The 27,776-nt window shown below is 41.1% G+C and overlaps 1 protein-coding gene across 3 annotated transcripts in view; it reads right to left on the minus strand.

The window, feature by feature from the left end:
- The window catches only part of TCAIM (T cell activation inhibitor, mitochondrial), a 117,374-nt gene that overhangs the window by 17,488 nt on the left and 72,110 nt on the right, over nt 1–27,776 (minus strand). For 2 of the 3 annotated variants that reach the window (XR_012320066.1, XM_073678044.1), the window contains exons 5-9: nt 24,214–24,460; nt 18,849–18,971; nt 11,364–11,513; nt 6,262–6,359; nt 1,029–1,120 (exon numbers count right to left, since the gene is read on the minus strand). Coding sequence is in view for 2 of the 3 variants with exons in the window: in XM_073678044.1 (XP_073534145.1) it covers nt 1,029–1,120; nt 6,262–6,359; nt 11,364–11,513; nt 18,849–18,971; nt 24,214–24,460 (710 nt within the window). In the remaining variant the exon portion in view is untranslated. The remainder of the gene's footprint in view (nt 1–1,028; nt 1,121–6,261; nt 6,360–11,363; nt 11,514–18,848; nt 18,972–24,213; nt 24,461–27,776) is intronic. The other variant, XM_073678045.1, reaches the window with a different exon arrangement.

The following is a 27,776-nucleotide window of genomic DNA, read 5'->3' on the forward strand; positions in this document are numbered from 1 at the left end:
TCTTTTCCTTATAAGCTTCATTGTGCCATTTGTAAACAAACTGTTGCTTTGCATTGCCAAAAAGCTCTAATCTTGTTCCATCTGTTTACAGAACATTTTACCAGAAGGATTGTGGTTTGTCAAGGTACTCTTTGGCAAAGATCAGTTGTTCCTTTTTATGTCTTTTCTTCAGTAATGGTTTCTTCCTTGGCCTTCGCCCATAAAGCTCTGCCTGATTTAGTGTCCGGCGTATGGTACTTGTTGAAACCATGACCCCAGACTGTTCTAGGTTGGTTTTCAGGTCTTTGGATGTTTGACGTGGCATTTTTTCCACCATTCGTACCAACCTTTGAAGACAATTCTTGTCAATTTTCCTCTTTCCCCCACGTCCAGGGAGGTCTTTGGAGATGGCCTTATGCCCTTTGGAAGTCTTGTGTCTTCTAATAATAGAAGTTCTGATGTCCTCAGACAGCTCCTTTGTCTTCACCATTGTGACAAAGGAACAAGGCCTATCATGTGGCTTTTTAAAACACTGAAGTCATCATTCATTGCCTATTTTATGTCATGTGGGCACCGACAATCACAGGTGAGTCAAATGTGTTTCCATACTAAATTAAGGCAAAGGGTGCCAATTCCAGTGACACAGCAAGCTTAAGGTTTTTCTATTTTTCCCTTTCATTGTGTTTTTTTTTTTTTATTATTGTTTATCATTTGCTCTTTTGTGTTTAACACGAGTGCTCTATACAAAAAAACTGTTTCACTTGATTCATTTTATTCAAGAGATATTCCACGTTATATACTTAAACTTCATGGGTGCCAATAACGATGAGCAAGGACTGTAAGTAAAGGATTTATGACACAAGAGCTCTGAATACAACTTCTTACAGTTTCATTATTGTTCAGGTATATTTTTATTGCATGATATAAGTGAAAATTTGACATCCAAATGTGTAAGCACAACACTAAACCGATGTCACTATGAAGGAAGGAGGCAAATAAGTTTGACTATAGTAATTAAAGTATTAAATAAAAGCATTTAATTAAATCACCTTGGTCCAGTGATGATGAACATCCATTGTCCCCAACATCACATGCCCAGCTGCACTCATGCCTGTCCGGTCTGTAAATATGACTGTGTGTCCTACACAGTAAAATATAAAAATATTATAAACCATAGCTTAACTTAATACATAATAACACATGGATTAAAACAAAAAGCTAAAATATTTTAAATCAAAAGCACAGTTTAGAGAAACAGCTAAAACCTATATCAAACACAGCAGCTTTTCACAATATGTTTGTTTCTTCAAGAACAAATCATTTATATGTACAGCATCCCAGCAGTTATCTCAATATATACAGTGGGGAAAAAAAGTATTTAATCAGCCACCAATTGTGCAAGTTCTCCCACTTAAAAAGATGAGAGAGGCCTGTAATTGACATCATAGGTAGACCTCAACTATGAGAGAGACAAAATGAGAAAATAAATCCTGAAAATCACATTGTCTGATTTGGAAAGATTTTTTTTTCAAATTTTGGTGGAAAATAAGTATTTGGTCAATTACAAAAGTTCATCTCAATACTATGTTATATATCCTTTGTTAGCAATGACAGAGGTTAAAAGTTTTCTGTAACTCTTCACAAGGTTGGCACACACTGTTGCTGGTATGTTGGCCCATTCCTCCATGAAGATCTCCTCTAGAGCAGTGATGTTTTGGGGCTGTCACTGGGCAACACGGACTTTCAACTCCCTCCAAAGGTTTTCTATAGAGTTTAGATCCGGAGACTGGCTAGGCCACTCCAGGACCTTGAATTTCTTCTTACGAAGCCACTCCTTCGTTGCCCTGGCGGTGTGCTTGGGATCATTGTCATGCTGAAAGACCCAGCCACATTTCATCTTCCATGCCCTTGCTGATGGAAGGAGATTTGCACTCAAAATCTCACGATACATGGCCCCATTCATTCTTTCATGTGCACGGTTCAGTCGTCCTGGTGCCTTGGCAGAGAAACAGCCCCAAAGCATGATGTTGGCACCCCCCATGCTTCACAGTAGGTATGGTGTTCTTTGGATGCAACTCAGCATTCTTTCTCCTCCAAACACGACGAGTTGTGTTTCTACCAAACAGTTCTACTTTGGTTTCATCTGACCATATGACATTCTCCCAATACTCTTCTGGATCATCCAAATTCTCTCTAGCAAACTTCAGACGGGCCCGGACATGTAATGGCTCAAGCAGGGGGACACGTCTGGCACTACCGGATCTGAGTCCCTGGCGGCGTAGTGTGTTACCGATGGTAGACCGTGTAACGTTGGTCCCAGCTCTCTGCAGGTCATTCACTAGGTCCCCCCGTGTGGTTCTGGGATTTTTGCTCACCGTTCTTGAGATTATTTTGAACCCACGGGGTGAAATCTTGTGTGGAGCCCCAGATCGAGGGAGATTATCAGTGGTCTTGTATGTCTTCCATTTTCTAATTATTGCTCCCACAGTTGATTTCTTCACACCAAGCTGCTTGTCTATTGCACATTCAGTCTTCCCAGCCTGGTGCAGGGGGGCTACAATTTTGTTTCTGGGGTCCTTGGACAACTCTTTGGTCTTCACCATAGTTGAGTTTGGAGTGTGACTGTTTGAGGTTGCGGAGAGGTGTCTTTCATACTGATAAGTTCAAACAGGTGCCAGTACTACAGGTAAAGAGTGGAGGACAGAGGAGCCTCTTAAAGAAGAAGTTACAGGTCTGTGAGAGCCAGAAATCTTGCTTGCTTGTAATTGACCAAATACTTATTTTCCACCAAAATTTGAAAAAAAATTCTTTCCAAATCAGACAATGTGATTTTCAGGATTTGAAAATTTGAAAGCTGAGGTCTACCTATAATGTCAATTACAGGCCTCTCTCATCTTTTTAGGTGGGAGAACTTGCACAATTGTTGCCTGACTTAATCCTTTTTTCCCCCACTGCATATATACACAGTGTACAAATATATACACATATACATGTATAGGTGTATATATTTATATAATATATAAAACCTCAGGTGTCTTCCCTTCTGCTTTCAAACGTGCAACAATCACACCTATCCTGAAGAAACCATCCATTGACCCAGCCTTTACATCCAGCTATCGCCCCTTATTGCTACTCCTGTTCGCCTCTAAACTCCTCGAACAGCACATCCACATCGAACTTTCCTCTCACCTCTCATCCAACTCACTCTTTGACCACCTACAATCCTGCTTCCGTCCCCACCAGTTCACCAACAGTGCCCTAATCAAAATTACGAACGATTTCATCATCTCCCGCCTCGACTACTGTAATATCCTCTTTTGTGGCCTCTCAACTGACACTCGCACCTCTCCAGTCCATCCTTAACTCTGCTGCCTGATTAATCCACCTCTCCCCTCGGTACTTCTCTGCCTCTCCGCTCTGCAAATCTCTTCATTGGCTCCCAATTTCCCAACAGATACAGTTTAAACTACTAACACTGAACGACAAAGCCATCCATAATCTGTCTCCTCTATATATCTCCGAATTGATCTCCCGATATCTTCCCACACGTAATCTCTGGTCTTCACAAGATCTCCTTCTCTCCTCCACTCTTGTATGTTCCTCACCTAATCGCCTTCAAGACTTCTCCCGAGCATCCCCCATCCTCTGGGATTCTGTGCCCTAACACATTCGATTGTCTCCATCATTCAGAATCTTCAGCTAGAACTTGAAAGAAGCTTACAGCCCGCAATGATGCTCGTCACCTTACCATCACCAAAGATGCTGCAACTCACCAAACTACTGTTTCCTACCCCATTACCCTGTAGACACTAAGCCCTCGAGAACAGGCTCCTCTCCCCTCTGTACCAGTCTGTAGCTGTTAGTCTGTTCATTGCAATTTATATATGTATTTTGTATGTAAACCCTTTTCACATGTACAGCACCATGGAATCAATGGTGTTCTAAAAAGAAATAATAATATAATATACTTATACACAGTATATAGCCAAAAATATAGTATATGTGTACGGTACATATATCTGTGTACGCGCGCGCATGGGCCAGTGAAGTAATCACCTATCTACAAGCCGGATTATAATTTATACAGTTGCAAAGGAAGAGTGGGAGAAAATTCCAGCTGAGAAGTGCAAGAAGCTTATACAGTTGAAACCAGAAGTTTACATACACTATATAAAAAGACACACATGCATGTTTTTCTCAATATCTGACATGAAATCAGAATAAACCTTTCCCGGTTTAGGTCAATTAGTATTACCATCATTTTTAATATTTGCCAAAAGCCAGAATAATGAGAGAGAGAATGTTTTAAGGCATTTTTAATACTTACTGCAAAGTCAAAAGTTTACATACATTTCATTAGTACTGTATTTGGTACCACTGCCCTTAAACTGAATGACTTGGGTCAAACATTTGCGATATCCTTCCACAAGCTCCTCACAATAGTTGGTCAAAATTTGGGCCCATTCCTCCTGACAAAACTCGTGTAACTGATCCAAGTTTGTAGGTCGCCTTGCTCGCACCTGCCTTTTCAGCTTTGCCCATAAATTTTCAATAGGATTGAGATGAGGGCTTTGTGATGGCCACTCCAAAACATTGACTTTGTTATCCTTAAGCCACTTTGTTACCGTTTTGGCAGTATGCTTCAGGCCATTGTCTATTTGGAAGACCCATTTCCGCCCAAGCTTTAACTTCCTGGCTGATGTCTTGAGATGTTGCTTCAGTATTGTCACATAATCTTCTTTTCTCATGATGCCATCTATTTTGTGAAGTGCACCAGTCCCTCCTGCAGAAAAATAACCCCACAACATGATGCTGCCACCCCTGTGTTTAACAGTAGGGATGGTGTTGTTAAGCTTCCAAGCTTCTCCCTTTTTCCTCCAAAAGTAATTATGCCCAAAAAGTTCAACGTTAGTTTCATCAGATCACAGGACATGCCTATAAAAATTAAGGTCTTTGTTCCTGTGTGCATTTGCACACATTAATCTGGCTTTTGTATGTTTCTTTTGGAGTAATGGCTTCTTCCTGGCAGAGTGGCCTTTCAGCCCATGTAAATATAGTATTTGTTTCACTGTGGATATTGACACAATCTTACCAGCTTCTGCCATCATCTTCACAAGGTATTTTGATTTTGTCCTTAGGTTGATATGCACATGTCGGACCAAAGCACGTTCATCTCTGGGACACAGAACCCATCTCCTTCCTGAGCGGTATGATGACTGGACATTCCCATCTTGTTTGTACTTGCGTATAATTGATAGCACAGATGAACAAGGCACCTTCAAGTATCTTGAAATTGTACCCAAGGATGAGCCAGACTTGTGCAAGTCCACAAGTCTCTTCCTGATATCTTGGCTGATTTCTTTAGACTTTCCCATGATGCTACACAAATATACAGTGTGTTTCAGGTGTGCATTAAAATACATCCACAGGTGTGTCTCCAATTAACTCAGATGTTGCCAAAAAACCTATTAGAAGCTTCCAAACACATGATATCATCATATGGGCAGTCCAGAATTGTTTAAAGCCATAGTAATCTTAGTGTATGTAAACTTTTGACTTTGCAGTAAGTAATAAAAATGCCTTAGAAAATTCTCTCTCATTATTCTGGCATTTGGCAAATATTAAAAATTCTGATAATCCTAAGTGATCTAAAACGGGAAAGGTTTATTCTGATTTTATGTCAGATATTGAGAAAAACATGCATTATATATATATATATATATATATATATATATATATATATATACACATACATACAGTTGTGCTCAAAAGTGTACATACCCCGGAATAATTTTTCCTTTCTTGGCCTTGTTTCAGAGAATATGAATGATAACAAAAAAAACTTTTAATCCACTCATGGTTAATGGTTGGATGAAGCCATTTCTCGTCAAACTACTGTTTTCTCTTTTTAAATCTTAATGTCAACCAAAAAAACATCCATGTGACCTCTATACAGTAAACCCTTTGATTCTCGACAGTGACTAGATTATCATTCAATACAAATGTATCACTGTGTTTTTTGAATGGTGTCTCATAGTCTTATAAAAAATGAAAGGGAGGTTCCCACAGCAGACACCTATGTCATTTTCACAGGGACCCCCCCCCCCCTGCCTACCAGACACTTGTGACATATTCTTTGTGAAAACCCATCTAAAGAACTATAAATATTCAAAATTACAAGAATAGTCAAAACAGAATTCATATAATTTATCTGTAAAATAAAAAAAAAATAAGAAATGAGAATATTCATATCTTTATGTGGAGTTCACTGAGGGCATTTACCTTTTGCCATCTTCAAAGACTCACAATTATGTTTGATAAGACGACCTAAACTGTGCAGTTGACCACAGCGATGAGCAATACCCCAGCTTCTCTGCCATCTGGTTAATGAGGGAATAGTAGATTTTTAAAATTGTGTCGTTTTAGCATCCTATGAAATTGGCCTCAATGTGTGTTTCATATGGGAAATTTAGACCTGGAGGACTATTTGGACAACCTTGAGTGATGACAACCAATGCACAGCGCTGTGGAGTATGTTGGTGCTATATAAGCAATGGAACATAAATATCTATTGTTCAGTTATTCAAAAAAAGGAGCTTCAATAATTTAAAATATCCTGAAATGGTAACATTTGTAGCTTTGCAATATTTTCATACCCTTGACGCACGTCAGAGACACATCAAGGGGGACACATTGTTGGTAATGCATGTCTGCCTTTGCCTACCCATTCAGTGGATTTGTAAGAGATTATCCTAATTACTGAAAACTTTAGCTGGAGAAAGCAAAGTACCCTACTGGTTACTAAGCCAATTCCTCCTTAGGAAGTCTAACATATTCCCTATATTTTTTTTTTACTTGAACAGAATTTGAAGCTTCTAGCCCCATTGCCAAATATGAAACAGGGTCACCCACCTACCATGTGCCATTTACAACATCTGTTAGCAGGATTTCACCCACCAAACTATTTATACAGTCACGGCCGAAAGTGTTAAGACCCTTGAAATTGTTTCAGAAAATGAAGTATTTCTCCCAGAAAATTACTGCAATTACTCATGTTTTGTTATACACATTTCTATTTCCTTTGTGTGTATTGGAACAACACAAAATAACGAAAAAAAGGAAAATTGGACATAATTTTACACAGCCTCAAAAATCGACTGGACAAAATTGTTGGCAACTTTCCAAAATTGTTGGTAAACAACTTTGTGTCAGGCATGTGATGCTCATTCAAAGTCACCTGTGGCAAGTAACAGGTGTGGGTGAAAATCACACCTGAAACCAGATAAAAAGGGGAGAAGCGGACTCGATCTTTGCATTGTGTTTGTGTGTGTGTCACGCTGTCTCTGTATACTGGAGGTAGGGGGCCTAAGCTGACCCTAAGCTGGGGCCCTGACTAATCCCTCAACCTGGAGGTACTGTTAAAGGTACAGAGGTCCAGGCCGCCAGCGTAACCCCTACCTCCTGAAGATCCCTGCACCTCAGTAATCTAGTCCTGAGAAGGACCCCGATCACAACCAAAGGGAACAAGAAATAATATGCCCAAACACAGTATTTAGACGAACGAGACAGTACAAGGGAAAAACCAAAACCACCTTGCATACAAACAACTTCTCAACTACAACAGAGGGAAAACCAACGGGAAAGGAGATAAATGATAAAGCGAGGAAAGGGAAAAAACACTTCCAAATACACTTATCTCAGCAACTCCAAACACCACGATCCGCTCTGTCAGTCTGAATGAAATGCTTTCACCGACACCTCCCAAACAGACCAGCAGGTAAATGAAGGAGTCTCACTACAGAAGTATTGATTGCAGCTGGGCGAGGCTGGACCTCATCTAGCCCAGAGAGAGAGAGAGAATTAACTCCCTCACTGCCGAGAAACACAAAGCACCAACAAGTCAGCTGCGAGAAGTCAGGCTGTGTACTCGTGACGATCTTCGTGGCAACACACCCGTGACAGTGTGCCACACTAAGCATGGAGAACAGAAAGAGGAGAAGAAACCTATCTGAGGACTTGAAAACCAAAATTGCTGTAAAATATCAACAATCTCAAGGTTACAAGTCCATCGCCAGAGATCTTGATGTTCCTTTGTCCACGGTGCACAACATAATCAAGAAGTTTACAACCCATGGCATTGTAGCTAATCTCTCTGGGCGAGGACAGCAGAGAAAATGTATAAAAAGGTTGCAACGCAGGATAGTCTGAATGGTGGATAAGCTGCACCAATCAAGTTCCAAAGAAATTCAAGCTGTCCTGCATGCTCAGGGTGCATCTGTGTCAGCATGAACTATCCATCGACATTTGAATGAAATGAAATGCTATGCTATAGCAGGAGACCTAGGAGGACCCCACTGCTGACACAGAGACATAAAGAAACTAGACTGTAGTTTGCCAAAATGTACGGGAGTAAGCCAAAATCCTATGGTAAAGAACATCATTCAACTGTTACCGAAAACGGAATGAAGCCTACAAATAAAAAGAACACAGTACCTACAGTCAAATATGGTGGAGGTTCAAAGATATTTTGGGGTTATTTTGCTGTCTCAGGCACAGGGTGCAGTGACTGTGCGCAAGGCATAATGAAATCTGAAAATTACCAATGGATTTTGGGTCGCAATGTAGTGCCCAGTGTCAGAAAACTGGGTTTGTGTCCTAGGTCATGAGTCTTCCAGCAGGACAATGGCACCAAACACACTTCAAAAAGTCCCCAGAAATGGATGGAAGCAAAGTACTGGAGAGTTATGAAGTGGCCAGCAATGAGTAAGGATCTAAATCCTATTGAACACCTGTGGAGTGATCTTAAAATTGCTGTTGAGAGAAGGCACCCTTCAAATATGAGAGACCTGGATTAATTTAAACAAGAGAAGTTCAAATTTCCAGTTAAGAGGTGTAAGAAGCTTATTGATGGTTATAGGAAGCGATTGATTGCAGTTATTTATTCCAAAGGGTGTGCAACCAAATATTAAGTTGAGGGTGCCAACAATTTTGTCCAGCACATTTTTGAGGTTTTGTGTGAAATTATGTCCAATTTGCCTTTTTTTCTCTATTTTTTTGTGTTGTTTCAATACATACAAAAGAAAATAAACATGTGTATAACAAAACATAGATAACTGTAATAATTTTCTGGGAGAAATTCTTAACTTTCTGGAATAATTTCAAGGGTGCCAACACTTTCAGCCATGACTGTATGTGCATGTACAGTACAGACCAAAAGTTTGGACACACCTTCTGATTTAAAGATTTTTCTGTATTTTCATGACTTTGAAAATTGTACATTCACACTGAAGGCATCAAAACTATGAATTAACACATGGGGAATTATATACTTAACAAAAAAGTGTGAAACAACTGAAAATATGTCTTATATTCTAGGTTCTTCAAAGTAGCCACCTTTTGCTTTGATGACTGCTTTGCACACTCTTGGCATTCTTTTGATGAGCTTCAAGAGGTAGTCACTGGAAATGGTCTTCCAACAATCTTGAAGGAGTTCCCAGAGATGCTTAACACTTGTTTTGCCTTCACTCTGCTGTCCAGCTCACCCCAAACCATCTCGATTGGGTTCTGGTCTGGTGATTGTGGAGGCCAGGTCATCTGGCGTAGCACCCCATCACTCTCCTTCTTGGTCAAATAGCCCTTACACAGCCTGGAGGTGTGTTTGGGGTCATTGTCCTGTTGAAAAATAAATGATGGTCCAACTAAACGCAAACCGGATGGAATAGCATGCCGCTGCAAGATGCTGTGGTAGCCATGCTGGTTCAGTATGCCTTCAATTTTGAATAAATCCCCAACAGTGTCACCAGCAAAGCACCCCCACACCATCACACCTCCTCCTCCATGCTTCACGGTGGGAACCAGGCATGTAGAGTCCATTCGTTCACCTTTTCTGCGTCGCACAAAGACACGGTGGTTGGAACCAAAGATCTCAAATTTGGACTCATCAGACCAAAGCACAGATTTCCACTGGTCTAATGTCCATTCCTTGAGTTCTTTAGCCCAAACAAGTCTCTTCTGCTTGTTGCCTGTCCTTAGCAGTGTTTTCCTAGCAGTGGTCTCCTCTTAATAGTTGTTGTAGAGATATGTCTGCTGCTAGAACTCTGTGTGGCATTGACCTGGTCTCTAATCTGAGCTGCTGTTAACCTGCGATTTCTGAGGCTGGTGACTCTGATAAACTTATCCTCAGAAGCAGAGGTGACTCTTGGTCTTCCTTTCCTGGGGCGGTCCTCATGTGAGCCAGTTGTAGCGCTTGATGGTTTTTGCAACTACACTTGGGGATACATTCAAAGTTTGGCCAATTTTTCGGACTGCCTGACCTTCATTTCTTAAAGTAATGATGGCCACTCGTTTTTCTTTACTTAGAATTTATATTATGGCAAGAAAAAAGCAGCTAACAGTCTATTCAGTAGGACTATCAGCTGTGTATCCACCTGACTTCTGCACAACACAACTGATGGTCCCAACCCCATTTATAAGGCAAGAAATCCCACTTATTAAACCTGACAGGGCACACCTGTGAAGTGAAAACCATTTCCGGTGACTACCTCTTGAAGCTCATCAAGAGAATGCCAAGAGTGTGCAAAGCAGGCATCAAAGCAAAAGGTGGCTACTTTGAAGAACCTAGAATATAAGACATATTTTCAGTTGTTTCACACTTTTTTGTTAAGTATATAATTCCACATGTGTTAATTCATAGTTTTGATGCCTTCAGTATCAATGTACAATTTTCAAAGTCATGAAAATACAGAAAAATCTTTAAATGAGAAGGTGTGTCCAAACTTTTGGTCTGTACTGTAGCTCTTTCAACGACAAGTCCAGCAATATCTTTACATGGCTGGTCTGTTCCTCCATTACTGAGAAATCAGCATTGTACTTAATATATAAATGTGGCTGAAGAACTATTTTTAGATCTGAAGCCTCTGTCACTCCGGCTCTATTCCCTGATCAGTGCCACTTTTTCCTGCTTGGCTGACGGCTCCTTTGCCTGAAAGCACACAGCAGAGAGGCTGCTAGTCAATTGGGAGGAGGCAGTGCTCTGCGGGGAATAGAGCTGGAGTGACAGAGGCTTCAGATCTACAAATAGCACTTCAGCCTTATTTCCATATCAATTCAAATGATGATTTCTAAGTAATGGAAAAATGCATGTAAAGGTATTGCGGGACTTGGCTATTAAAGAGTTACATGCATATATAAATAGTTTGAGGGGGTAAAATCCTGCTGATAGATTCCCTTAAGGTGACATATGTCTTTTGAATTTTCTTAGGCACCCAGGGTTGGGGGGCAATTGCTACCTCTGCATGATGCATCCCTGTCTGGAGTAGGAAAGCATTGTATAGAATTAGGAAAACATTTTAGGTTTTTTCTTTTCAAGAAACAGTATCACATACATCCATAGATTGTTTTCATTGAAGTCAGAGAGTAGAAAGATCACAAACATGGGTCTTGAAAGAACGCCGCCATGTTTTTTTTTTGCTACTGCCCCTTTAAGTGATTTGATCCCCATTGGGGTTGTTTGGCCCGAATGGAGAACTCTTTCTCTGAAATGACAGAAGAGATAATGCAGCAGTCTACTAAACTGTCCAAAGTCTGAGCTGTCTAAATAATCACACAGCATAGGTACAGCGTAGGGGTCAATATTTTCTCTCTTCTGAAGTCTTTGTGAACCCCATCATCCAGCAGCGGTGTGCAAATTCCATCAGCTGAAGCAACTGTATGATTTAGTAGAAGCACCAAACATCAAGAAAAAGTGACGTCACAATTGAATAATGTTACTGAGCTGAATCTGCAACCTGAATATTATAATTAACATTACCCCAGCAGTCATATATTCAGTGTCACATACTAAAATTACCATAAAAGATGATAAGCAGTATATACTTCATATAATTTGTATTGTGTCCAAAAATATATTTATAACTTAAAGAGGACCTGTCATGAGGTCACAAGTGGGCAGTTTTGCCCTTACTTTATTCCTGATGCTCCCCCTCAGTATTCTGATTTTTTGGTACCGTATTTTTCGGACTATAAGATGCACTTTTTTCCTCCAAAATTTTGGAGGAAAATGGGGTGTGTGTCTTATAGTCCGAATGTTGGGGGGTGTATATATATGTGGGGTGTGGGGGGAGTGGTAGCGGTGGAGGAGCGGGGCACAGGAGGCAGCAGCCACCTGCTGCAGCCTACACTGTCCCCGCTGCTAAAGAAAATGAATATTCACTGCTCCCCACGCCCATAGGGAGCACTGAATGTTCATGCTCCTTAATAGCAGCACACAGTGTAGCCGCGCTGCGGCTCCTGCTGTTGCCGGGATCGCGTGTGCCCGCTGTTAAAGGGCATGAATATTCAACCTCTCTCCACTCCCATGGGCGTGGGGAGGGGGTGAATATTCATGCCCTTTAATAAGCGGGCACACGAGATAGCCGGCAGAAGCAGGAGCCGCAGCGCGGCTACGCTGTGTGCCGGCTATGAAGGAGAGTGAAGTCACTGCTCCCCGCGCACACAGTCCCGGTGTGAGGATCAGTGACTTCCGGCAGCTGATCTCTCCTTGTGAGCCGTGCATGGCAGCGACGCCATGCGCGACTCACATGGAGAGATCAGTGCGGGCATACAGGATGCTGTGCTGGAGGAGAGAGAAGAAAGATGAGTAGGAGTGTTTATTTTTTTTTTTTTATGTGCAGCATGATGGGGATTAGGGGTGCCATGCATACCAGGACGGGGATTAGGGGTGCCATGCATACCAGGACGGGGATGAGTGGTGCCATGCATACCAGGACGGGGATGAGGGGTGCCATGCATACCAGGACAGGGATGAGGGGTGCCGTGCATATCAGAATAGGGATGAGGGGTGCCATGCATACCAGGACGGGGATGAGGGGTGCCATGCATACCAGGACGGGGATGAGGGGTGCCATGCATACGAGGACAGGGATGAGGGGTGCCATGCATACCAGGACAGGGATGAGGGGTGCCATGCATACCAGGACAGGGATGAGGGGTGCCATGCATACCAGGACAGGGATGAGGGGTGCCATGCATACCAGGACAGGGATGAGGGGTGCCATGCATACCAGGATAGAGATGAGGGGTGCCATGCATACCAGGATGGGGATTGCTGTGCCATGCATACCAGGATGGGGATTGCTGTGCCATGCATACCAGGATGGGGATTGCTGTGCCATGCATACCAGGATAGGGATTAGGGGTGCCATGCATACCATGATAGGGATTAGGGGTGCCATGCATATTAGGACAGGGATGAGGGGTGCCATGCATACTGGGACAGGGATGAGGGGTGCCATGCATACCAGGATAAGGATGAGGGGTGCCATGCATACCAGGATGGAGGGATGCCAGCTATACCAGGATGGGGATGGGGACCACGTATAAAAGGAAGGGGGGGCATATATACCAGGTTGGGGGATATTGTCAGAATTGGGGGACATTACCCCTTTACCAGAGTCAGCAGAAGACCCCCTCCCCCTTAAAAGTGCATCATGACCACATTTTTTGCTTATTTTTTTTTTTTTTCCTCCTCTAAAACCTAGGTGCGTCTTATGGTCCGGTGCATCTTATAGTCCGAAAAATACGGTAATTTTTTTTAATTCACCATACGATTCAAGAGATATTGGTCTTTTTATTATTTTTTATGGTTCTTGCCAATGGGGCATGGCTCACAGGATTATCTGAGGGAGTGTCTGTAGACTGCTCTGCATTATTACCCTATGAGCACCATGCCCTGGATAAATACCATCTAAAGTAACACTAAGTAAAAAGGCATCAATACCAAATATTTACATTTTTTAATACTTAGCACTTTGCCATTTACCTTTAGGAAAAAAGATGTAATTTAAACTCAGATATACAGTACAGACCAAAAGTTTGGACACACCTCCTCATTTAAAGTTTTTTCTGTATTTTCATGACTATGAAAGCAGTCATCAAAGCAAAAGGTGGCTACTTTGAAGAACCTAGAATATAAGACATATTTTCAGTTGTTTCACACTTTTTTGTTACGTATATAATTCCACATGTGTTAATTCATAGTTTTGATGCCTTCAGTGTGAATGTACAATTTTCATAGTCATGAAAATACAGAAAAACCTTTAAATGAGAAGGTGTGTCCAAACTTTTGGTCTGTACTGTATACATATTTTTTTAAAATTTATTTTTAAATGTGTTTTGCATTTTTAGTAGTAACCTTAACCCCTTTACAGCCTATGATGTACTAATACGCGTCTGTGCCCTGGGCTTTAAGAGCCTGACCCGTATTAGTACGTCATGGCGATCGTGCGCGCACATAGGCTGTGCGATCGCCACCGGGTGTCAGCTGTTTGTCACTACTATGTGCAGGGAGCGGTCCCGCACCGCTCCCGGCACATTAACCCCCGCAATGCTGTGATCGAAGTCGATCGCAGCATTGCGGTGGCAAGAGGAGGTGATTGCAATACTCACCTCCTCTTCCGGCCTCCAGCGCTGTCTGCCGGGGCTTCCCGGGTGTTGCCATGACGACCCGATGTTGTCATGACAACATCCGGGTCACCAGGCAGCAGGAACTTTGTTTGGTCATGCGCAGTGCACGACCAAACAATCTCACTGTGCAGCGCTGACTGCCTGCATGGCACAGGGATGGTGCTCCATCCCTATGCTATGTTGGCGATCAGAATAAAAAAAAGTGAATGTACCACAGTGGGACAAAGTAAAAAAGTGTAAAAACTCCCAGAAAGTGAAAAAAAAAAAATAAAAAAAAAATTGTAAAAATATAAAAAAAAAAAAAAAAAAAATAATCCACCAAAAATAAAAATATAATGTACCCATCAATAAATATTATTATGAAAAAAAAGCAAACAAACAATAAAAGTACACATATTTGGTATCGCCGCGTCCGGAACGACCTGACCTATAAAACTGTCCCACTAGTTAACCGCTTCAGTGAACACTGTAAAAAAAATAAATAAAAAACTTAGCAAAAAACAATGCTTTATCATCATACTACCAAACAAAAAATGGAATAACACGCAATCAAAAAGACGAATATAAATAAAAATGGTACCACTGAAAACATCATCTTGTCCCGCAAAAAACAAGCCGCCATACAGCTCCATCATCCGAAAAATCAAAAAGTTATAGCTCTCAGAATAAAGCGATGCAAAAAAAAATTTTTTCTAGAAAATATCTTTTATTGTGTAAAAGCGCCAAAACATAGAAGAACTATATAAATGTGGTACCGCTGTAAACGTACTGACCCAAAGAATAAAGCTGCCTTATCAATTTTACCACATGCGGAACAGAATTCCAAAAAAAAAAAAAAAAACAATTCCTGAATTGGTGTTTTTTGTTTATTCTGCCTCCCAAAAATCGGAATAGAAAGCGATCAAAAAATGTCACGTGCCTGAAAATGGCACCAATAAAAACGTCAACTCATCCCGCAAAAAACAAGCCATCACATGACTCTGTCTGCCAAAATATGGAAAAATTATAGCTCTCAAAATATGGCGATGCAAAAACTAGATTTTACAAAAAATGCGTCTTTTAGTGTGTGACAGCTGTCAATCATAAAAACCCCATATGATTCCGGTATCGCTGTAATCGCACCGACCCGAAGAATAAAGTCGTCTAATCACTTATACTGCACGAGGAACGGCCTAAAAAATAAACTCTCGGGTTAGGGTTGGGCTAGGGTTAGGGTTGGGCTAGGGTTAGGGCTGGGGTTGGGGTTGTGATGGGGTTGGGATTTTTTTCAAAAGTAAGAAAAAAAGATGACGATATGGCGACTAGTGTTGAGCGCAAGTGCTCGCTACTTGAGTTTGCATCGGGTGCTCTGGTATGCATTGAGTATCGTGGGTATTTGAGTGACATGCTCGAGTCTCCGCCCCATATGCTTCACGCGCCAAAAAGACTTTCCAGGGATTGCCTGCCATGCATGAGCGATCCCCGCATATTTTTTTTGGGGTGTCTAGTAACCGTGAAACATGCGGGGCAGGGACTCGAGCATGTGACTCGAGCACACGCAGTACATGGTGCATACCTGAGTACCCGATGCAAACTCAAGTAGCGAGCACTTGCGCTCAAGACTAATGACAACTTATTCAATATGATGACCTAATGTTATCAAATTCTGTGTCGTACCTCTGGGTTCAAAATGTTCACTATACCCCTTGATAAAATCCTTGAGGGGTCTAGTTTCCAAAATGGGGTCACTTGTGGGGGGTTTCCACTGTTTAGGCACACAGGGGCTCTCCAAATGCGACATGGTGTCCGCTAACAAATTGAATGGAAAATCGGCTCAAATTGTTAGTGGACACCATGTTGCGTTTGGAGAGCCCCTGTGTGCCTAAACATTGGAGCTCCCCCACAAGTGACTCCATTTTGGAAACTAGACCCCCCAAGGCACCCATCTAGATACATAGTGAGCACTTGGAACCCCCAGGTGCTTCACAAATTGATTCGTAAAAATGAAAAAGTGGAAAAGAAAATACTTTTTCATTTTTAAGATTCAATTTGTGAAGCACCTGGGGGTTCCGAGTGCTCACTATGCATCTAGATAGGTGCCTTGGGGGGTCTAGTTTCCAAAATGGGGTCACTTGTGGGGAGCTCCAATGTTTAGACACACAGGGGCTCTCCAAACACGACATGGTTCCAATTTGTTAGTGGACACCATGTCGCGTTTGGAGAGCCCCTGTGTGCCTAAACATTGGAGCCGATTTTCCATGCAGGAAATGTTATTTATTAACTATTTTGTGTGACATATCTCTCTGATTTAAGGGCATAAAAATTCAAATTTTGAAAATTGCAAAATTTTCGCCAAATTTCCGTTTTTTTCACAAATAAGCTCAAGTGATATCGAAGAAATTTTACCACAATCATGAAGTACAATATGTCACGAAAAAATCTCAGAATCAGGGGGATCCGTTGAAGCGTTCCAGAGTAATTACCTCATAAAGTGACAGTGGTCAGAATTGTAAAAATTGGCCTGGTCATTAACGTGCAAACCACCTTGGGTTGTAAAGGGGTTAAGGGACTGGAACTTGCGACCTCTTTATCATCTATATAATGTACTGCAATACTTCAGGCTGAGCTTCATATAGGCACAATGCCATAGCAGATATGGTATTTTCAGTAGGCCCCCGGCTGCCATGGCAACCCATCGGCTCCCAGCGATTGGGTCATTGGAGGGGAGGAGAAAATGGGCTGCACACTCATGCACACAGGAGCTTTCTTTTCAGGCAGCGCTCACTCAGGCCGAATGCTGTTAACCTATATAAATGGAAGGCAGCGGAGCATAGTAATTGAGGAGTGGAAGGCAGCACTAACTGCTCAAAGAATTCATCTAGGAGTGTGGTGAGAATCTTGAGCCTACAGGTGTTTCACAGAATTTTATAACGTTGAGCTTTGAAAATGAAAAATTATGTTTTCCAACTAAAATGTTGCTTTTGCCCCAAATTATTTATTTTCACAAAGGATAATAACAGGAGAAAATGAACCTCGCAATTTGTTCAGTGTACGCCAATACCCCATATAGGGTCGGAAACTACTGTTGGGCACATGTCAGAGCTGGGAGGGAAAGGATCCTCCTGGAATAGTTTGTGGGTGTCATTTGCAAAGCCTGTGAGCTACCATATTATCAGAAACCACCCTAAAGTCAGCCTGTAGGGTGTAGGGGCTATGAATTCCCAGATAGGAGTAATTCCCACAATAGGGTGACTTGAGGGTGGTTATTTTGTAGGCGTTTTCCAGCAATAATTGTTGAGAAGTGAAAATTACAAATATACCATTTAATGCCCAATACATTGTGCCCAACTTGTGATTTTGGAGTCATGGACACAATAAATTGTTAAGTGGGCTCTTCCCACTACAGTAATTGTGGGACTCAGCACTCATAAGGATTTGAGAGTGCAGAGGTCACTACTTCCAGAGCCTTTATATTAACAGTAAATGGAAACCCTCTATATTTAACATGTCAGCCTTAATAAAAAACTCGCTGGAGTATGATGTGCCAAATTCATTAAGAATTTAATGAATATGGTGCATCTTCTCACTGGTGTGCGCATCCCCAGAAATGTTACTTTAGTCAGGGATTGGAGTACCATTTCTGGTGTAAGGAATACTGGCATTTTTGCTAAATTTGATTGGCAGGCATAGCCATGCCACGTTTCACCCATTTTGGCAGAGCTGCTGGCTTTAAGATTTTGTGACAGGGATGTTGCTGGCTGTCAATTAAAGAAAAAATGCAGTTCAATATGCAGACATCATGTTATAGAGCAGAAGGAGCAGAGTAGATTGATATATAGTTTTGTGAGAAAAGATTCAGCATAACCTGTGTTTCAGTCATTCAATTCTCTGCTCTTTCTGGGATTTTTGGTTCAGGGGGCGGTCCTATCAGTGACTGACAGCTTTCTTTGTATAAGTGAGCATGCAGAGGTGGCTGTCAGTCACTGATAGAACAGCCCACTGGACCCAAAATCGCAGAGAGAGCAGAGGATTAAATGACAAACAAAGGTTATACTGAATATTTTCTCACAAAACTATATATCAATTTACTCTGCTCTCCCGGCTCTATAACATGGTGTCTGCAGATTTTACTGAATTTTCCTGGTGACAGGTTCCCTTTAAGCCGAGTTAATGCAGTAATCGCGCCAGGAACAGGTCCTGTGCCGACACGATCACCTTGACATACTCGTATGTCCATTTACGAGAACAGCTTGGAAAATTAGACATACTGGTACGTCCATTGTTGGGAAGGGGTTAAAACATAATTTCTGTAAAAAATAAAAAATGAGTGAATATTACTCTTTCTAAATTGCCATACACATTCTACATATTATGTTGTATAGACCTGAACTTTTGAAATGTGATCTACTTCCTATGTAAATATTTACCGGACATTAGAAAGTTGAAGCTTGTCGGACAACTCTGTTTTCAAGCGTTCCAGTTCTTCTCTTAGTGGGATACTATTGTTCAGCTTCTTCTGTGCCACCTCTTGGTTACTTTGTATCCAGGAACTATGAAAAAAATACAAAACAAAGTAGAAATCCACTTTTATGCCACGTTCACACCTTCAGTATTTGTTCAGTATTTTACCTCAGTATTTGTAAGCCAAAACCAGGAGGGGAACAATCAGAGGAAAAGTATAATAGAAACACGTCACCACTTCTGTATTTATCACCCACTCCTGATTTTGGCTTACAAATACTGATGTAAAATACTGACCAAATACTGAACATGTGAATGTGGCCTTATAGTATCTATCAAATCTTCGTGAAATAGACAAACCTGTCACAATATAATAGCTCAATAGCCAAAAAAAAAAAGCAGCCGTACTTGCCAATACCATGTCCCAAAGAAAAAGTCAGAGACAGCATAGATGCAAAATACTGATGGAACAACCACTCGCACACTTACCATTCATGGAGAGGGTGTCTGTCTAGTATAAATACGCACGGATAAAGCTAGCATCCCCTCCATCAATTGTGGGTGTGCGAGTGGTTGTTTCATCAGTACTTTCTTTTCTCTCCTCCCCCTCCTAACTTCTCTCGGTTTGGTATAATATCGCATTTTCTGGCAATCTATAATAAACCTGCATTAAGATCGTGATCCTTGTATTTAACAATATATTTAAGAATTTATACCATCGTGTTTTGTCAATATTATTATTTTGTATCTTGTTGATATAATTAAATGCTCACTGTCTATTTGTTTTCTTTTAAACACATGTTTTTAATTATTGTGATTAACACTTGCAAGATTTCATCGATTGGGAGCACTATATATTACATGTATGTTTGAGTGATTAACAGCTATGACCAAGAACATAGTGTGGTGCTCGAAACGCACCAGCAGTTATGCTATATTTGTAGGTCATGGATTTTTAAATATGTATAGAAATAAAGGCGGAAAGCTTTTTCCTTCCATGCTGTAGCAACTTTCTATTTTGGATGAGTTGTTAGGCAGTTTATAATATGAATTAGGGATTGTTCACATGCTGTGTTTTAGCTGTATGAATAGTAAAGTGAATAAGATTTATGAAATTTTATGCGCATGCTGCCTAGATTTTCCTTGCAGATATGAAGCAGTTTTAAAATCTGCAGTATGTCCATTCTTTCAGTGTTTTTGCATTGTTTTTCACCCACCATTTTTCCTGTCAAGAGAGAAAATAACTAAAAGGAATCTGACAGTAGGATCAACCCTCCTAAACCGTTTTATGGACATGCAGGTCATAGGAAAGTGATTAAATAATATCTGTGACCTGACGTCTTATTCCAGTGATATACAGTACAGACCAAAAGTTTGGACACACCTTCTCATTTAAAGATTTTTCTGTATTTTCATGACTTTGAAAATTGTACATTCACACTGAAGGCATCAAAACTATGAATTAACACATGTGGAATTATATACTAAACAAAAAAGTGTGAAACAACTGAAAATATGTCTTATCTTCTAGGTTCTTCAAAGTAGCCACCTTTTGCTTTGATGACTGCTTTGCACACTCTTGGCATTCTCTTGATGAGCTTCAAGAGGTAGTCACCGGAAATGGTTTTCACTTCACAGGTGTGCCCTGTCAGGTTTAATAAGTGGGAATTCTTGCCTTATAAATGGGGTTGGGACCATCAGTTGTGTTGTGCAGAAGTCAGGTGGATACACAGCTGATAGTCCTACTGAATAGACTGTTAGAATTTGTATTATGGCAAGAAAAAAGCAGCTAAGTAAAGAAAAACGAGTGGCCATCATTACTTTAAGAAATGAAGGTAAGGCAGTCCGAAAAATTGGGCAAACTTTGAATGAGTCCCCAAGTGCAGTTGCAAAAACCATCAAGCGCTACAAAGAAACTTGCTCACATGAGGACCGCTCCACGAAAGGAAGACCAAGAGTCACCTCTGCTTCTGAGGATAAGTTTATCCGAGTCACCAGCCTCAGAAATCACAGGTTAACAGCAGCTCAGATTAGAGATCAGGTCAATGCCACACAGAGTTCTAGCAGCAGACACATCTCTACAACAACTGTTAAGAGGAGACTTTGTGCAGCAGGCCTTCATGGTAAAATAGCTGCTAGGAAACCATGCTAAGGACAGGCAACAAGCAGAAGAGACTTGTTTGGGCTAAAGAACACAAGGAATGGACATTAGACCAGTGGAAATCTGTGCTTTGGTCTGATGAGTCCAAATTTGAGATCTTTTGTTCCAACCACCGTGTCTTTGTGCGACGCAGAAAAGGTGAATGGATGGACTCTACATGCCTGGTTCCCACCGTGAAGAATGGAGGAGGAGGAGGAGGTGTGATGGTGTGGGGGTGCTTTGCTGGTGACACTGTTGGGTATTTATTCAAAATTGAAGCCATACTGAACCAGCATGGCTACCACAGCATCTTGCAGTGGCATGCTATTGCATCCGGTTTGCATTTAGTTGGACCATCATTTATTTTTCAACAGGACAATGACCCCAAACACACCTCCAGGCTGTGTAAGGGCTATTTGACCAAGAATGAGAGTGATGGGGTGCTACGCCAGATGACCTGGCCTCCACAGTCACCAGACCTGAACCCAATCGAGATGGTTTGGGGTGAGCTGGACCGCAGAGTGAAGGCAAAAGGGCCAACAAGTGCTAAGCATCTTTGGGAACTCCTTCAAGATTGTTGGAAGACCATTTCCAGTGACTACCTCTTTAAGCTCACCAAGAGAATGCCAAGAGTGTGCAAAGCAGTCATCAAAGCAAAAGGTGGCTACTTTGAAGAACCTAGAATATAAGACATATTTTCAGTTGTTTCACACTTTTTTGTTAAGTATATAATTCCCCATGTGTTAATTCATAGTTTTGATGCCTTCAGTGTGAATGTACAATTTTCAAAGTCATGAAAATACAGAAAAATCTATAAATGAGGTGTGTCCAAACTTTTGGTCTGTACTGTACATGTTTTTCGTATATGTAAATGAGCTGTTAAGATCTATGGGCCAGACACTGATCTATATAAGAATCTGCCTCCAGAGATTATTTTTAATAAAAGAGGGAGTTACCAGTGTGAGAAATGTAAATAACACAGAACAGTAGAACTGAACGTTGTCTCCTTACAAACACATTTGCTGCAGCTCTCACAACTGTGCTGTAACACTGTCTGCTAGTGAGATGGAAGCTGAGAGAAACTGCAGAGGTGTCAGGTATAATCACACACAGCTCTGCAGTGAGATCAGAGAGTGGACATTACACATCCCATTGATAACTCTCCATTTTATTATAATAATCTCTGGAGGCAGATTCTCAGGGAGATGAGTGTCCGGCCCATAGTCCTTAACAACTGATTTACATAAAAGAAAAATGTGGGTTTCTCTGGAATAAGACATCAGACTGCAGATATCAAGCTATCTTTTTATTCAGCTTCCTATGACCTACATGCCCATATAGGCATGGGAGGGTGGATCCTACTGACAGATTCCCTTTAACCTATGCACATACCCTACGATACAAGAGGTCAAGGAAAGCTATAAGCACCTATAGCAATGTCAGGTGCAAGGCACTTTGCAGGCCCGGTTAAACACTTATTGGAATAGCTAAGTTTTCAGTGAGCATTTGGAGGTTTGGCATTGTCAGATGGAGTAAGCAGAGCATGAATCATGTATGTGCGAATGTGAGGTATTGATTATAGTGATAGAGAAGAGGTCGTCATTGTCAGAAAGAAGGTTGCATATGTGGGGTGCTGTTTGCAAATTAGAGAAGAAACATAGGATAAAGGAGAACTGGAGGGGGATTTGATGGCTAAAGTGACATTTGATAGATTTATTCTCATTCAAAAAATGTTCATATAGCAAATTGTTTTAAAATGAGTGTTACGGTAAACACTTGATCACGATACACATGCCTCAGATCTTACTGTAAAGGGGGACTCCGCTTCCCACACTCACTCTTCCACTAACCTATCGTAACAGGCTGGCAATAAACGGAGCCCACCCCACAGCCAGTTCTCACATCCACATTACACTTTTTACTGCACTGGTTCAAACACTAGCACACACGCCACCCCGCTTTCCCCAGCATCTGATAGGTTCTTTTCTTACACTCTGGTATACACAAGGTAACACAACCAATCTATTCTTGCCATCCTCAATGTTTGTGGCTATGTTTAGAGCAGCAAGGAGCAAACTTATTAAATTTTAGATTTAATATACAAAAAGAGTACAGTGCTTAAAAAGGTTACAAAAGATAAAAACATAAATACGAGCAAAAACATTATAAAATATAAGGGATAAAATGCAGATCACAGGGTCTCTGCCACTACATTATGCTATTCTCAGATGGAATAGCAAAAGCCTGTTGTCAGATTGCCTTATTGTTACAGTTACAGCGACGGTGACTATAGACAGCATATTGGTTACATATTTGAACTGAAGTAATATAGTCGCATTGGTCTTAACATGGCTCTATATTTTCTGATTTGTCAAAATCACAAGCAAAAATAAGAAGCTTTGAAATATATCTTATCAGAAAAATCTGTTTCTCTCTCCACTCAGGAGCCACTTCTTCCCTCTCTCCCCTGCCTCCTGAACTCGTTATTCAGTAAAAAAAAAATACAGCACAAATCCAACTTACTGAAGACAAAACAGACTGCCAGCACAATGAGGTGTTAGGTTATACAGCATATTGAAGTCTATGGAGAGGAGTTGGGGGAGAGAGAGATAGCGTGAGGAAAGAAGCAAAGTCAGAGAAATAGAAATCGTGCTGCAGTTTGATTTGGCTTATCCCCGTGCAGGGTCCACAGCTACACTACTTAGTATTGCTGTATTATGTACTTCCTGCTTCTGTGTACTACCTAAGGAAAGAGGAGCAGGAATCCATCTATTCTCTATGTGTGCAATGTATGGAAGACATTTTAGCAGCTATTCTTCATCAACTAGCTCAAATTAAAGATGGAGGCCGAATAGGGGAAAACTGGTGACATGCAAAATACAAGTCATAGCATGGCCAGAAATAGTTGTATTGCTCATGTACACACATGACAGCTTATTCTGAAGAGTTATATGAAAGTATAGGTATGCTTGAAGCAGATGCAAATGTTGCCTTAAGGGAAAACAGGTAGCGAGAATATGACTTTTCCTCCTGCTGTAATCCAATATGATCCATGTACTTCCATTCAGGCAAGGAAGTAATGTGGGTAAAGGCAGCAGCTTTATATGTTATTCTAATATACAAGTGAGGATTTATCAGACAGTTTACAAGGCAGCTCATGTATCAAAAATATTGCTTTGGATGCCACTTACTTAATAGTTGTTTCTGTTTTCTGTGCTTGTTCCAGCTCTTTCTCTGGGTCTTTATATCCAGTGAATGAGTAAAAGGTCTTGTCCCATTTTATGGGCCTGTAGAATGATGATGTAGCGGTCTTTGTAGACCCCACCCTATCTGATGAACTTTGCACATGGTCAGTAGACAGGCTGCAGGAGTTCAGAATGCCCAGGACTGTACTCAAGAGGTCCCGGGAATCTAAAGTAAAACTGACTGTTCGAAAACCTATAAATGCAAAAATAAATTCAGAATATATAGGATATATGGTGACAAAAAAAAATCTTACTTTCAATACTAAATACTATTTCACCTGGAGGGTGGAGAACTGTGTTTCTCCAATATTTGTCTAGTTGTTGTTGCTTTTTCCTTTTTTTTTCCCCCTTTGTGTAAATCTTTATAAAAATCAATAAAAAACATTTGATTTAAAAAAAGATTATTTCACCTAACTGTTAAATCTTTAAAAACTGTTTCTCTACTAAATACATTTTTCTGTTACCCACAGGTAACGCATGGGTACCACCACTACAAACACACAGTGGAGACAAGAACCTCTATTTTTGGGATCGAGATTGTCCCCGTTGTCAGACCCCTAACAAGCAGGAATTTATCACCAGTCCTGCAAACAGGTGACAGTTTTGAGTCAAACCCCCTTTAATGATGAAAAGGATTAGTATAAAAAGACCATACAATACCAGGTCACTGCAGGATGAAGACAGTTCCTAATAGTGTGTCATAGAGGTAGCACAGGGGCAACATACTGATGAACACCCATTCACACACCTACCCCCCAGGATGAGAATGATTGCCTAATATCAAGAATACTAAATACTAATACAAATTGAGCTCTTATTATTATTAGATCAGGCGGCTGCCCAGCACCTCTGTAAGTATATTCAACAGGTGCAGACACCCTATTTTTTTCCACCAACATTTAATTGTCTGGCTAGTTGAGAAAAATTTTTGGCCAAAATATTCAGGCTTGCAATTTGAGTCAAGAGTCCTGAGTAAATGACACCTTATCAAAGCCTTATGTGAGTGCATTTAAAATACTAAGTATTAGAGATGAGCAGATCACGTTGTGCAACCAAGTCCATGGTCCAGGTCAGTGATCTCTGGGCGTGGAGAGGAGCTGCACAAATTTTCTGAACTTCCGTTCCGTTCTTATGATTCCGTCAACCTGGCTAATCATAAGCCAAGCCCGGGATCCCGGAGGCTAAGGAAACTGTTCTCAGCCAGACAGCACTGCCCTGGACCGTGGACCGGGGTTGCGTGAAGCGATCTGCTACTAAGTATCAAACCACCCACCCTCATTGATGATCGATGCGTGAGTGGTTATTAATCAGTATTTTGCACTAGTGCTACCTCCATCATTTATCTTTGTAGCCTGCAATGAGCTGGTATTTTACCCAGTGTATGCATGGCTAAGTATGGCTTTTTTGTCAATGATGTGATATAAATTTTTGTTGTACATTTCAGTGAATTGGTTAGTTCTAAAATATGCTGCAGAAAAAAAATATACGCATGACAGACTGAAAGGGAACCTGTCGCTCGATTCTTGCTGCCCAAACCATGGTAGTCTGGCTGCACGATTACAGTTAGGTATGTTCTTCTCTGAAACACAGGAGGCATTTAAAAAAAAAACAAAGCTTGAAAAGCCAGCCGAAGACCATAGGAAGAGACAAAATGAGTCCGATGTGTTCCCTGGCTCGATTTATGGTCCCTGGCTAGAATTTCAAACTATGTGTTCTCTGAAAAAACATACCTGTTCGTGCAACCGGTGTCTGATGCATACTGTGCCGCCCATTGGCTGGGCAGCAAGTATCGAGTGACAGGTTCTCTTTAAAGTATGTTTCTCATTGGAAAAAGAACATTTGTATAGTAAGAATTACAGCATGTACTACAAAGAAGATATCTTATTTAAGGCACATTCACAGTTTTTCACGTACAAGTGCTGTCTGTTTTTTTTTCACGGATATCACTCATACCCAGGCTTGGACTGGCTCACAGCAGAACAGGAGAATCCTCTGGTGGGCCACTGTGCAAGACTGGACCACCACCCTCTTCTATGAGCAGTACTTGGCACAATACACTTGAATCACTATGTGCAGACAAAGGCAGCATCTTATTCATTTATCTACCCAGTTCATTGTTATGTTAATTTGTGACTGAGGATAATGTCACATTTGCATGTAGTTGTAAAGTGGAGCCCTGGAGCTGGTTACTGGTGGGCCCTTGGCACCTCAGTCTGACCCTGCTCGTACCTATGACAGCCTATGTATCTATTCACATGTCCATGTTTTTTTGCGGACCAAGTGGTCTGTGCAAAATAGCTGAGACATGTCCAATATTAATCCTAGTGTCAAATAAAACTTGCCATTGAAAGTCTATGGGTCCGTGAAAAAAAAAAAAAATTGGACAGCACTCGTATGCCATTCGTATGTTGTACCTTTTCCACTGACAGACCGAAGAAGGTGGAGAAACTTTTTTCTTTCTCATCAGTGAAAAACACGGAAGAAACTCTGACCAAACACTGACGACACTCTGATGAAAATCACTAATTAAACTCAGTCCCCTTTTCTCGTACATAAAAAAAACGATGTGTGAATGAACCCTTAGCTAGAGAAGACAACACAGCGTCGGATACCGTATAGGACTACCCTTACATCTACTACACTAAAGAGCTTATCCTGCTGTTAATAGACCTAATAGTTCTGGCCATATATTGTAATTGTGAACATGGGTAGCAAAATCCTCACCATGACGGACATACACTACCGTTCAAAAGTTTGGGGTAACCCAGACAATTTTGTGTTTTCCATGAAAACTCATACTTTTATTTATCAAATGAGTTACAAAATGAATAGAAAATCTAGTCCAGACATTGACAAGGTTAGAAATAATGACTTTTATTTGAAAGAATAATTTTCTCTTTCAAACTTTGCTTTCGTCAAAGAATGCTCCCTTTGCAGCAATTACAGCATTGCAGACCTTTGGCATTCTAGCTGTTAATTTGCTGAGGTAATCTTGAGAAACTTCTCCCCATGCTTCCTGAAGCCCCTCCCACAAGTTGGATTGGCTTGATGGGCACTTTTTGCCCACCATACGGTCAAGCTGCTCCCACAACAGCTCAATGGGGTTGAGATCTGGTGACTGCACTGGCCACTCCATTACAGATAGAATACCAGCTGCCTGCTTCTTCCCTAAATAGTTCATGCATAATTTGGAGGTATGCTTTGGGTCATTGACCTGTTGCAGGATGAAATTGGCTCCAATCAAATGCTGTCCACAGGGTATGGCATGGCGTTGCAAAATGGAGTGATAGTCTTCCTTATTCAAAATCCCATTTACCTTGTACAAATCTCTCACTTTACCAGCACCAAAGCAACCCCAGACCATCACATTACCTCCATGCTTGACAGATGGCGTCAGGCACTCTTCCAGCATCTTTTCAGTTATTCCGCGTCTCACAAATGTTCTTCTGTGTGATCCAAACACCTCAAAAACTTTGATTCGTCTGTCCATAAAACTTTTTTCCAATCTT

The sequence above is a fragment of the Phyllobates terribilis genome, unplaced genomic scaffold (assembly GCF_046119375.1).
Source record: "Phyllobates terribilis strain yellow unplaced genomic scaffold, ASM4611937v1 Scaffold_4__5_contigs__length_816908805, whole genome shotgun sequence".
NCBI lineage: Eukaryota > Metazoa > Chordata > Amphibia > Anura > Dendrobatidae > Phyllobates > Phyllobates terribilis.